Raw genomic sequence first — 13,229 nt, forward strand, 5'->3', positions numbered from 1 at the left:
TCTCACAAAAAGCAGGTTGAGTGGGACAGGAAGTTTTGCATGGAAACCATCTAAAATGCCCAGTGACTTTCAAAATAAAACAAAAGGTGCCCGAACCGGATCGTATTTAACTTGACCAAAGCAACAAACTGACATAATGAATGGAGCCAGACCAGAAGTGAACGGGTTGGAGGATTTACAGCCAAAACAAGAACGATGAGATATTCAAATATGGATCGAGAGGTGTGAGAACTCATTTGAAAAAATATACAAAATGAGGTACAGTGCAAACTCTGTAAGGTTATTCTAGCATATCTCTAGTCGTCAACAACTATATACAGCCATGTAAGAGCTACGCATGCAGCGGAGAGTGCGGCACTGTCCCCAGATCAACAGTCAGTGGTAGGTTTCGTCAGAGCCCTCTCCATCTTTGTCAAAGTGTAATGTTGGCAGGTAAGTGTATGTGGGAGGGTGGGTGGCGGTGGCTTGCAGGGGAGGTCTTTAAATAATCTTCGAATGGTCATGAGCGAATATCCAATGATTTGCTCTTTTGCTTGAAATGCCCATCTCTAATTTCAGCACGCAGAGAGGCAACAATGAAACAACAGTAAAAGTCATAATATGTGTTTAAGTAGTTTCCTCAGACTTTTCTAACTCTTGTTTTCACACTTCTCTGTTCTCAGCAAGCCCTGGTGATCCGTGAGGGAGAGAAGATGCAGATCAATGCGGAGCAGGTGGTGGCAGGAGACCTGGTGGAAGTGAAGGGAGGAGACAGGATCCCCGCTGATCTTCGCATCATCTCCTCCCACGGCTGCAAGGTGAGACACAGGCACTCCAGCAAATTTAAAACCTCAGGAAGAGCTAAAAAGGCCATTTCAGTGAATCAATTAATGAGTTATTTACCTTAATGCTCTTCAAGTCTCATTTCTCCAAATTGTTTTTGGATTCAAGCTTTTAAAAACAAACAGCCAGAGAGACAACAAACACAATTCGTCTGTCTCTCAACCGTTTATTCTTTCATTTATCCTCTTACTCCCTAAACTTCCTCTCTGCTCAGGTGGATAACTCATCTCTGACCGGTGAATCTGAGCCTCAGACCAGGTCACCTGACTGCACCCATGACAACCCACTGGAGACCCGCAACATCGCCTTCTTCTCCACCAACTGCGTCGAGGGTGAGCTGAGCATTCCCCTAACCGTGTGTCTGTACTCTTCTGGTTCAGTGATCAGGTGGTCATACAAACAATGATACCACACTTTTAGCGTCTGCTGCAGGCCACAGTCGCCGTGGATGTAGGTCACACCGGACAGTGACATCACCTGCCAGCAGGGAGGGCAGTGACTGGAAACTTGACCTCATTTAACCCTGCACCTGTTCCACTTCAGTTCAGCTCATCATGTTCCCAGAAAGCCTCTATGTCAAACAATGCTCCTCATAGGGGAAGAGAGGAAAATAGGGATACATGCTGCCCTCTGGTGGAGTTACAGTAACATTACATTTAGCCAGTAATGAGTCTACAAACCACCATCTCTGTGTCTGCTCTCTAATTTTACACGGATGCTTGATTCACATCTGTTTGCATCTTTCTTTAACGTTACTGAAACAGATTAAAAATGTGAAACATTCCAATCAAAGTTGAACTAAACAGCTCCTTTTCTCTTTTTTTAGGAACTGCTCGTGGTATTGTTGTGTGCACAGGTGATCGCACAGTTATGGGTCGCATTGCCACTCTCACCTCAGGCCTGGAGACTGGCAAGGTATCACATAAGTTTCTCACTTATTGATGAAACACTGCAGTTTGAAAAGCACGTTTATAGTATGGTTTCCACACGTTTTTCATGCACTCATTTGTATCATTACTCTTAGATTAAGAGCTGCAACTCTTGTGAAAATGAACCTCCACTGAGGAAGATAACTCTGAATTTTCATAATGAATCAAAACCTCTTTAACTCCTCAGACGCCCATCGCCAAGGAGATCGAGCACTTCATCCACATCATCACAGGCGTGGCCGTCTTCCTCGGCGTGACCTTCTTCGTCTTGTCTCTCATCTTGGGTTACTCCTGGCTGGAGGCCGTCATCTTCCTCATCGGGATCATTGTTGCTAATGTACCCGAGGGACTCCTGGCCACAGTCACTGTGAGTGCAAAGAGGGCAAAGAGGGGGGGTGTGTGTAAAGGTTGGCTAGGTGAGAGTTGTTTTTTGGTACCAGGAAAAAATAAAAATGCAATCATTTTTGATTGAGTTTAAAAAAGGAGCGTTCACTCAAAACTGAAGTATTTGACCTAGTATGAGTGTGATTTAAAAATGTCTTTTAGTGCTTGAAATTTTATGACATTTTGAGGGTCTTTTGATAGATAGCAGCCTTGGATGATTATCTTATGTATCGATGAGTGTCTCTCAGGTTATCCAGGATGGAGCTCTACATCTTACTTTTTGTGACACTGACTCAAGGATTTTAAAAACAAAATAATGAATTAAAACAACACTTTTTTTTTTACTCCTTGAGATTATTTTACATTATATTGCAAATCTTCAGGGTGTGCTTATAAATGTCTTAAAAGCTCAAAGTTATAACACATACTTGAAACATAACAAAATGATTTGTTTTCAGTTGACACCAATACCGATACCTGGGCTTTGGGTATCAATCAATACCGATCCTGATCAGATACCAGTGTTAACCTGCATGCTCTACTGTGGGATAAGGCTGGTAATGTTTTGAGGACAGAAAGGACAGAAAATGAGTACAAATGGAATTACTGAAGTTTATATTTATTTAAACTATAAATATTTAAATGTTTAACAGCAGTTTGGTTAAAAAGGCTCCAGAATTTACAGAAATGACTATTTGATTGTAAAGTTTTATACCTTGTAGACTAAATCATAGTTTAGCCTTAGTGTCAAGTTTGGACCAAACCTTTCCCACCGATACCCAATCCAGCTTTGAGGGGCTGCATCGACCCCGATACCCAATACCAGGATCGGATCAGTGCATCCCTTTTTTATACTCGTTTCTGAGAACATAAAAGTATAATAATATTTTTGGACAGCAACACTTTCCACCATTATGATCATAATCTTCTCTACTGAATTTAACTGCCCTGTTTCTTTCAGCTGAGATAAAATGAGCTTAAGTGAACATTGTGTGCTTGACTCCTTGAGAAAGAAGTGACTAAGCTCCATGTTAAACTTAATGATAACAGTATTAATCATAAGAATTATCTCCTCTACAGTAAAGTGTAACTGACAGATCTGAACAGAACTTGTCATATTTCTGAGTCCTCCATCAGTGTGTGGTTTGTGTTCTCTGGCTGACGTTGTGATGTTGTGTGTTTGCTTTGTGACTTTAAATCTGCTTCCTGTATCTCTGTGCTTGATTGGTTGTAATGTGTTGTGTTGTTGTTGTTTATCTTGTTGTTGTGCATCTTTGTGTATTTCTGTGCATTAACATTCTCTCTGTGCTGGTCTCTGTTTCTGTGGTGGAGGTATTGTCTTTCCATCTTTCTCTTCTCTCTCTCTCTTTTAATGCAGACCCATAAGTGTGTGTGTGTTTGTGTGTGTTTCTCTCCATCATCCTCTCTGTGTGTCTTTCTCCCCCTCTCTCTTCCAGGCCGCTCACGGTGCTGTCTGCAATGACCACGACTAGCTAATGTAATGACACTAGGCTCTAACCACTGAATTTGGCCTCCTCTGCTTGGCCTTGGCTAGTTCTGTTTGGCCCATGGGGGCTGCCATACTTGGCATGATTGCATATGATGCACCGCTGCTCTGCTTCACCGCTTCATTGGCTCATCTCCTCTCTGCATCGCTCTCTGGCTGTTTTTTTTATTTTGGTTAGGATGAGAGTCTTAGTGCATTTTGCTGTAGAAGGATGATTTAACGACAGGATGAATATCTCCAGGTGTCAGGTGGTTTTAATCTCTGGGTTTTGGTTTAATGAATCTGGTACAGTTTGGCTCTAATGTTTCTGCTAATTAGCAGAAGTTTCACACCTGGAGATTTTCACCTGTGCTATCACTTATCCTCTTAATGTAGATACTAAATATTCTTTTCTCTCTCTTCTTTTGTCTGATTTTATCGTCAAAAACTTCTCTCCTCCTCTCCACTTCTTCTCTCTGCATTCTTTCCTTCTCCTCCTCTCTCCTCCATCTCTTGTCCCTCAGGTGTGTCTGACACTGACCGCGAAGCGTATGGCTCGTAAAAACTGCTTGGTTAAGAACTTGGAGGCTGTGGAGACCCTGGGCTCCACCTCCACCATCTGCTCCGACAAGACCGGCACTCTGACCCAGAACAGAATGACCGTGGCCCACATGTGGTTCGACAACCAGATCCACGAGGCCGACACCACCGAGGATCAGTCTGGTGAGATGTTTTTCAGCGTGAAGTGAATCCCTGTCCTTCTGGAGAATACTGAGATGGGGCTGGGACGATATGTTTTTCTCCTGATTCCATTCTTTTATGATTTTTGGGATGCTACTTCGTTTTAGCTTTAGAAAAATATCTTTGATATTTCTAGTTTCTAGTTTGCTTTTTATTAACACCAAAGCTGAAAAGTTGAATGGTGATGATGATGATGTCTACAGAGAGGAGACAAGCAGTAACTTTTTTCTTACCCAGCTTATAGAAAAAGGCTAAAATAAAGGACTTAGATTTGAAAGAAAAAAATAAATAAATAAAAAAAATAAAACAAAAATTCTTGATACTTATGTGGACTGTTTTTTTGTCCCACCCCTAGTTGTATTCTAGTTTTTCTGTGGCAGCATAATTACAAGTCCACTCTTTTGTGATCCAGGTTCCTCCTTTGACAAAAGCTCCACAACATGGGTGTCTCTGGCCCGCATCGCTGCTCTGTGCAACCGCGCCGTGTTCAAGGCTGGTCAGGAATCCCTGCCAATCCTGAAACGCGAGGTCGCCGGCGATGCCTCTGAGTCCGCCCTGCTGAAGTGCATCGAGCTGTCCTGTGGCGCCGTCAAAGCCATGAGGGACAAGAACAAGAAGGTGGCTGAGATCCCCTTCAACTCCACCAACAAGTACCAGGTTTGTCCCCTCAGCACACCTGCCTCTGCAGCACTAACACTACAGATATCATGAAATCTGGTGTATAAAGTGCACTTTTATCATCTTTTTTTTCCATTGAAAGAGTGTGCTGCATCTTATACACCAGTGCAACATATATCAGTATTGAACAGCTGAGTCAGGTATTAAGTTGAGAAGCAGTATATTATCCAGGAGATGGCGCTCTAATCCAGCTAAAGCTTCATAAATGTGATGCATTCAGTGGGTGCGTCTTACAGCTCCAAAGTTTCATCCTTCCTTCCGCCACTTGCGTCGTTCACTTGCGTCTTGGTCCCTCCCTACCAGAGATGCATGGGAGAGACGCAAGGAAATGAAGAGAGGAGCGGAGGAGATTTCTTTCTTAGAGCAATGGGACATCCTCTCCTTCAGAGCGTCACATGAAGCGACGTATTTCAGTGATGACGGCATCAGCTGATCACCTCTGGATCATCTGTCAGTCAACTCTAACAGCTGTTTGTGCGTCTGGGCATGTGCGCTGTAAAAACTCTGATCAAACAGAAACAGTAACAGAGATTAGTCTGTTTCTTTAACCAGTTAAACAAACATGTTACCATGAAGAAAACCTGCTCTCTGTTTATTCTGTGTGCCGTTTAGAAGCTCACGGATCACTTTTCCGGTAAAATGCGTAATTGTGAGATTATTTATGAATTATTTAGCCTTTATCTGGAGCCCATCTGATCCTGAACTCTGTGAAGCTTATTAATATAACCCACCTTATTGTGTCTCAGGAAGATATTATTTATCAGTCAGTTTTCTGTATTAATCCTCTGTTATATTGATTTCATGATGGTTGTGTTCAGTGTTTTCTTCTTCAAACTCACAGCGAACACTTAATTACCACATTTATGATCAGTTTTTGAACGATCCTCTGTGCTGGTCCTCAGCTCATCTTTTCTCAAACTCCGTTGTGTTGTGTGAAGTTTCATGAAAGTCTGAGCCGCTGCAGCGTCCAATCAGAGAGTGATATTCCATATGGGGGCCTGTCGTTCAGTGAAAAGACTTCCGCAAATCATAGCTCCACCGATCAGTCTCCTCCATCCTCTCTCCTCTCTCCTCTGAGCGCAAGTATCGCTTTGGGACAGTCTTCAAAATGGCGACTGGGAGAGTACTTCCGATGTCGTGGAAGAGAGGGGACGGAGGAAGCATAAAGTTAATGCAATGAGACGCACCCAGAGTTGCTGCTACCCTCTCAGTTTGCTACTGTGTATGGCTAGCACTGTACTTAGTCAACGGTTATGCTGTAAAAAAGATACCAGTGAAACTAAAAGGAGCAACACAGCAGGAAAGAAACTGCACATTGTGGATCTCACTGAACACAGTGGAAATCATCACCCAGGGAGACATGTACATGAGGAAATTGAACACATTGTTGTTTTTATCATAAACTACAATATAGAAACCCTTTTCCCTCCGAAAGGGCTTCAAGAACTGTCTGTCTATCTTCACCTGACATACCAGTGTGACTCATATCCTTGGTTTTACAGTAATACTGATGCTATCTCTGCTCCCATCAGCTCTCCATCCATGAAAGTGAGGATGAAAACGATAACCGCTACCTGCTGGTGATGAAGGGAGCCCCGGAGAGAATCCTGGACCGCTGCTCCACCATCATGGTGCAGGGCAAGGAGCAGCCGATGGATGATGAGATGAAGGAGGCTTTCCAGAACGCCTACCTGGAACTGGGAGGACTGGGAGAGAGAGTCCTGGGTAAGAAACAGATATTTGGACAGTGCTGATTTAACAGACGGTCAAAATCTGGAAGTGATGCTTAAATTTCCTCAATGAACAATCAGTTTTTCCTCCCCTCCAGGTTTCTGCCACCTGTTGATGCCAGAGGACAAATACCCCAAAGGTTTCGCCTTCGACACAGATGACGTCAACTTCCAGACAGACAACTTGTGCTTCGTCGGCCTCATGTCCATGATTGACCCTCCTCGTGCTGCCGTCCCTGATGCTGTGGGCAAATGCCGCTCCGCTGGAATCAAGGTGGGCCTCTTTCAAAGCTGGCACTGAGCACATGTCGAGAGTGAGGAAACAATCACACACATTGTAGAGGAGTTTCAAAAAGTGTTAATTGAATTCTTTCTCCTTTAAACTGTCATCTCTCATTTTTCAGGTCATTATGGTGACTGGTGACCACCCAATCACAGCCAAGGCTATTGCTAAGGGTGTCGGCATCATCTCTGAGGGCAACGAGACGGTCGAGGACATCGCTGCACGCCTCAACATCCCTGTCAGCCAGGTTAACCCCAGGTGAGACTGCGAAAATGTTGATATGAGAAGGTTAAAAAGGAGAGTTTAATGGATAGCGAGGATGAATTCATGGCTGACGCTTTAGTCAAGTATTCAAAAGATTAATGGCGTTTTGCTTCACACTTGTTCTGCAGGGATGCAAAGGCGTGTGTGATCCACGGTACAGACCTGAAAGACCTCAGTCAGGATCAGATGGACGATATTCTGAGGAACCACACAGAGATCGTCTTTGCCCGAACCTCGCCACAGCAGAAACTCATCATTGTAGAGGGCTGCCAGCGACAGGTGCGCTGATGTTCATACGTGTCTGCAGACACACACTGAGGATGTGAACGAAATGAAGCGACCTCCTGGCATCGCTGAGTGAGAGATCCATTAACTGTGTATTGTCCTTTTGTGTCAGGGTGCCATTGTGGCCGTGACAGGTGACGGTGTGAACGACTCTCCCGCTCTAAAGAAGGCCGACATCGGTGTTGCCATGGGAATCTCCGGCTCTGATGTGTCCAAACAGGCGGCTGACATGATCCTGCTGGACGACAACTTTGCCTCCATCGTCACGGGTGTGGAGGAAGGTGAGGAAAGATTGATTAGATTATGAGCTGAAGGGAGGATGTGAAGAAAATACCCGATTTTTTTCTGGTATACATAAGAAGTAATGACTGCCCAACAATAAAAACGTCAGTTTTCAGTCCTTACCAAGAAAACTTTTACAGCATGAGTCTTGATTTGTCTTGTGACACTGTCTCCACTTGTCCCTGCAGGCCGTCTGATCTTTGACAACCTGAAGAAATCCATCGCGTACACTCTGACCAGCAACATCCCAGAGATCACCCCCTTCTTGTTCTTCATCTTGGTCAACATCCCACTGCCTCTGGGCACCATCACCATCCTCTGCATCGACCTGGGGACTGACATGGTGAGTGACAGAAACACAACTTTAACCTACTTCCTAAAGCTTGAAATGTATGTACACAAACATGACACTAGGTGGCAGTGTGGGGATATCCAGTTTTTCCACAGCACATTCCGATAAACCAGATCAAAAAGACAAACATGAATAAAGATGATTCAGTGAATCAGAAATATAAACTAAACTGTGTCCTCTGTAGGTACCAGCCATCTCGCTGGCCTATGAAGCAGCAGAGAGCGACATCATGAAGCGTCAGCCCAGAAACCCACTGAGGGACAAACTGGTCAACGAGAGACTCATCAGCATCGCCTACGGACAGATTGGTGTGTGGCATTTAAATGTTTCCAACAGTTTTTTTTATAAAGTAAATATTCACTTGGTGTTTGATTTGTCAGGCTCCTGACGTCAGTTAAACTTTGTTTCTGCAGGTATGATCCAGGCTCTCGGTGGTTTCTTTGCTTACTTCGTCATCATGGCTGAAAACGGTTTCCTACCGTCTGTTCTCGTCGGCATCCGGCTCAACTGGGACGATCGCTCCACCAACGACCTGGAGGACAGCTACGGGCAGCAATGGGTACGACACAGCATCAGTTTTCCCCGCTTCTGTTGTGTTAGTCTTAATGTTCGTAAAATAATAACATCCTAAATGTTTCCCTCACACATTTTGTTTCTCTCTTCCTGTTTCTCTGCACAGACCTACGAGCAGCGTAAGATCGTAGAGTTCACTTGTCACACAGCTTTCTTCGTCAGTATCGTGGTGGTGCAGTGGGCCGACGTCATCATCTGCAAGACCAGACGTAACTCTGTGTTCCAGCAGGGCATGAAGTAAGTCAGGATAAAACCAGAATCAAAACAAGTTTGAGTTAATATATATGTAGGACGGGGCTTCAGACTTGTAAACACCCAACATTTACGTTTTGAGAGAGGCAAAAAAAAACTATGAGGAACCTTCTGATGACCAAAAAATCTTCATTCTGATCCGTAAAACGCTGGATTTCTGCATGTCTTCTTCAAAAGACAGGAAATCCAGATGGTGCTGCTTAAATTCTACCTGCAGGAAATACCCGATGCTGTTTTATGATCCAGCAGTGCAACAGACATTTAAAAACTGATGAAGGGAAAATTAATTCTTTCATTTAAAAGCAACCCTTCTCAGCTATAACTTTATACATCTGTCTGCTGTGTGTATTCTGGAGTTAACGCCTTCCTGCCTGTTTTTTTTTTGTCTTGCAGAAATAAGATTTTGATCTTTGGCCTGTTTGAGGAAACAGCTCTGGCTGCGTTCCTGTCCTACTGCCCCGGCATGGACGTGGCACTACGGATGTACCCACTCAAGTAAGAATCATCACACTGAGCAAAGAGCAAATCAACATGAAGTGATACTGTAAACATTTTTCTAAACTATAGAGAAAGGTTTTATTAGGGCTGTCACTTTAACGCTTTAATTAGATTAATTACTAACACCACAAATTAATGCATCATAAAAATTGGCGCAAATAACCATTTTCAGAGCATCTTGGATGATCTTTCAAGACCCAAATATTATTTTTTTCTCTGACTATGTAAACACCAAAACTCCCTAAGAAGAGTGGACTCTCTTCTTTTATGTCCCCTCCTGTTTTTGATCCCAAAAAAACTGACAAAATGTACTTTTTTTGATTGCGTTCGTCTCGAGTGCTCCATCCTTTGATCTACTCCATGATCTCTGACGTCTTTTCTCACGATGGCGCCGCTCCTTCCCTCTGAATTACTGCGACTTATCCTCAGGCCCCATTTACACAAAGACGTTTCATCTGAAAAACGCTAAAGCGCAGTGAAAAAAAATCTGCATTTACACGGAAACGCAGAGGGACTAAAAACGCTGTAGTAAGCATGCCAGGTCTATTGTCAGCGCTATAATGGGTTTTTTTTTACAGAAGCCGCTTTTGGGAGCTTCGAGGTGGAGTTGGGGCGATCATGTGCTGTATTGGTGAATACTAAAGTGCAAAAGTACACGGCAACGGTGTCGACAGCATTTTAGAAAAATCCCACTCTGGAGGCCGTTTTCAAAAGTCTGCGTTTCAGGTCGGCTAAAACGCTGTTTCTGTGTAAACGCGAGGCTGAAACGCAACAAAACTTTTGTGTTTCACCCTAAAACCATTGTCGTGTAAACGGCCCTTCAGTTGGAGCGTGAGCTGCCTGAACTTTTCTGACTTGCAGCATCTCACTATGTCTCTGTCATCTCACATCTTCTCCTCATATCCATGCTGAGCTCTCATCCAAAGAGCACACTGCTCTCACCCACAGTAGTTTATGAGCATGAGTTTGATTGACAAGCTCCACCAGACCCCGCCTCTATAGATTTCAATAGTAGTGAACATGGGCATTTTAATATTGGCCAGTTGAAAAAAATGTAGATTTAAAAATCTTCTCTTCTTTGTGTATTCATGTTAGATTAATTAATTCGATTTTTTTTTAATTGCCTGACAGCACTAGTTAAAATCACAACACACTTCAAAATGACATCAGTACAGATGCTAAACAGATGCTGTTAGCGTTAAGGAGATGAAGCTTGTACAGAGCAGTTTCTATGTTCATCCATGAAGTTTTAGCATCTATAACTCTGATACGACGCTTTATCCTTCTCTCTCAGGCCCAGCTGGTGGTTCTGTGCGTTCCCGTACAGTTTCCTCATCTTTGTTTACGATGAGATCCGAAAACTCATCCTTCGCCGAAACCCTGGAGGTAAGATAACTCACACACTCACATACACACACACACTGAATGCATGAACCCTGAATTTAGAGATGATCAGTTTAATATGAGGAGAAAAACAGCTGATACATTAATCCTCTTCCTCTTCTCTCTTCTTCTCTGCAGGCTGGGTGGAAAAAGAAACATACTACTAAATTATCAAAACATCACTTCTCACTCCTTTCCTCATCCCTCTTTCTCTCTCTCCCCTTCTTCTCCTTTCCTTATCACTCTTTCCCTTCATCCATCCCTCCTCTCCTGTCAGCGCACTCAAACTTTACAAGAAAACTGTTTACGTCTCCTCTCCATCCCCCCATCTTCATCACCCAAAGAAACAAAAAAAAGTTAAACGCCAAGACGGCAAGAGGACCAACGACAGAGGAGGAGAGGACACGGAGGAAGAGCTTTTCCTCCTCCCTGTCCTCTCTCTTCTTCTGTCTCTTTTTTCTATCCAAAGTCTTTACAGCACGTGTCTGCCAGTAACACAGTCGTGCCGACGTTTTCTGACTGCGCCGTCAGCTGCAGTCTTTCTTCATACGTGTGCTCGAATTAAGAAACTAGAGTTAGAAAAATAAAAAAAAACCTGACTGTTCCACTGCGATCACTCGTGCCGAGCAGAACAACATGGCAGCTCCCGTCTAGAGTCCAGACCTGGCGATTTGAGCGGGCGGGTCAGCGAGCCGCCAGGTTCCAGCTCTTCAATCACTGCCATTTCCTGTCATGCCTTCTACAACTCACTGCCAGACTCCTCGCTCCTCTTCTCTTTCTCTGTCTGTGAAAACTCAATGTCACCATGAAACTTAAGCACTCACTCACATGGAAAAGGCCCTTTCTCCCCCTCCTCCTCCTCCGCCCTCCCTCCTTCCTCCCTCTCACATGTTCTGTTCTGCTTGTGTTGTTGTTGTTTTCTAATAGACAACCTGGTGTTTTATAAAAACAAAACTGTTCGTAAAAGTTTTCTTTCTTTTTTTTAAAGTTCGGTGTGGGTCTGAGAGCTGCTTGTTTTCATTCGGACATGACAAAGCACACTGTTTCTCCCTTTTTGCCTCCCCCCTCCTCCCCCTGCCTGTCAATCTGTCCCTGTTTGTCCGTCTTCTTGTGAACACCGTGCACACCGTCCTTGTAAACTACCACACTCACCTCCTGACTCCTCCTATTCTACCACTCCCTTCTCCCTTCCTCCCTCCTCTCTCCTTACAGCCTCCCACCTGACCTCACCCCTATAAAAAAAATACAGTCTTTCTGTGTCCTCGGAAAAAGAGATTTCTCTCCGATTTCATTGTTTAGATCAGTGGAAACATGAAAAAAAGGCTCTGTACCTTAATTTGCTAAACAGCAGCAAAAGAAAAAAAGAAGAAAATGAAATAAAACAGAAGGATCTCTCTTTTTTCAGTTTGGTCTCCACTTTGTTTTGTGTGCAGTTTTGTCAGAAAATGGAAATAAATGCTGTGACCAACTGGAAATCATGGCAGCAGTCTCCAGTCGTCTGTGCTCTCCCTTCAGAGTCTCAGCATCTCAGGAAACATGATTACATGTCAAATATTATTTTACATGTAATAATCTGATACTCCATTCAAAGGTTAATGGATAATTCTTCAAACTGTCCGTCTGTTTTAATGGATTCAAATCTTGCCAGCACGAAGACTTCAACTGATGCAAAGTAGCTTTTGCAAATAGCTGAAGTCGAAAGTGTTGTTGAACAGTGGTGTGCACGAGAGGGGGGCAGGGGAGGCAGTCAGCCCCCCCTTGTGGCCCTGTTGAAAAAAGTGTTTTGGGCGCCAAAACACATTTTAATAGCCCTCTTAAAGCCTATGCACACCAAAGGTGATGCAAATAAATGGCACAAAACTGAAAAATTTGGAGGCGTCATATTTAATCTCAGCAGCTATTCTCCTCCAAATGAAAAAAAAACAACCTCGCAATTTCTGCTGCAATTTCACTTTGTGAAAGAAAGTTGCCGGTGTGAAAGCTTGCATTGAAAAACAGCAGGTTGGAAAAAAAAATAACGGGCCAAATATTCACAGGAAAAATGCTAAGGGCTAAAATTTGCCCTGTTTACACCAAGCAGTCCGGTTTGATACTGGTTGGCTCGGATGCTGATAGCCACTAATAAATCCAACAAAGAAGAAATATGCAACACAGTTAACGAAGAGCGACAGTGGAAGACATCCAGCATTTCATCCTCTTTGAGATTTCCATGTGGCTCTTTGATACAAAGAACAATCAAGAAGTCTGTGTGCCACGAGGAGAAATGCAGCTGCTGTCGCTCGGTATG

At 43.6% G+C, this 13,229-nt stretch overlaps 1 protein-coding gene across 1 annotated transcript in view; it reads left to right on the plus strand.

Moving 5' to 3' along the window:
• Positions 1–12,421, plus strand: part of atp1a3a (ATPase Na+/K+ transporting subunit alpha 3a) — a 30,019-nt gene extending 17,598 nt beyond the window's left edge. The window contains exons 6-23 of the mRNA XM_074686950.1: positions 663–797; positions 1,037–1,154; positions 1,649–1,737; positions 1,939–2,118; positions 4,146–4,344; positions 4,775–5,019; positions 6,573–6,765; positions 6,869–7,044; positions 7,175–7,311; positions 7,446–7,596; positions 7,715–7,883; positions 8,073–8,227; positions 8,421–8,544; positions 8,650–8,795; positions 8,916–9,046; positions 9,455–9,556; positions 10,854–10,945; positions 11,081–12,421. Of these exons, the coding sequence (XP_074543051.1) occupies positions 663–797; positions 1,037–1,154; positions 1,649–1,737; positions 1,939–2,118; positions 4,146–4,344; positions 4,775–5,019; positions 6,573–6,765; positions 6,869–7,044; positions 7,175–7,311; positions 7,446–7,596; positions 7,715–7,883; positions 8,073–8,227; positions 8,421–8,544; positions 8,650–8,795; positions 8,916–9,046; positions 9,455–9,556; positions 10,854–10,945; positions 11,081–11,109 (2,571 nt within the window). The 3' untranslated portion in view covers positions 11,110–12,421. The remainder of the gene's footprint in view (positions 1–662; positions 798–1,036; positions 1,155–1,648; positions 1,738–1,938; positions 2,119–4,145; positions 4,345–4,774; positions 5,020–6,572; positions 6,766–6,868; positions 7,045–7,174; positions 7,312–7,445; positions 7,597–7,714; positions 7,884–8,072; positions 8,228–8,420; positions 8,545–8,649; positions 8,796–8,915; positions 9,047–9,454; positions 9,557–10,853; positions 10,946–11,080) is intronic.
• The last annotated feature ends 808 nt before the right edge of the window (positions 12,422–13,229 follow it).

This window comes from Halichoeres trimaculatus, unplaced genomic scaffold (genome assembly GCF_033239565.1).
Source record: "Halichoeres trimaculatus isolate MK-OKI-2021-1 unplaced genomic scaffold, fHalTri1.1 fHalTri1_scaffold_14, whole genome shotgun sequence".
Lineage (NCBI taxonomy): Eukaryota > Metazoa > Chordata > Actinopteri > Labriformes > Labridae > Halichoeres > Halichoeres trimaculatus.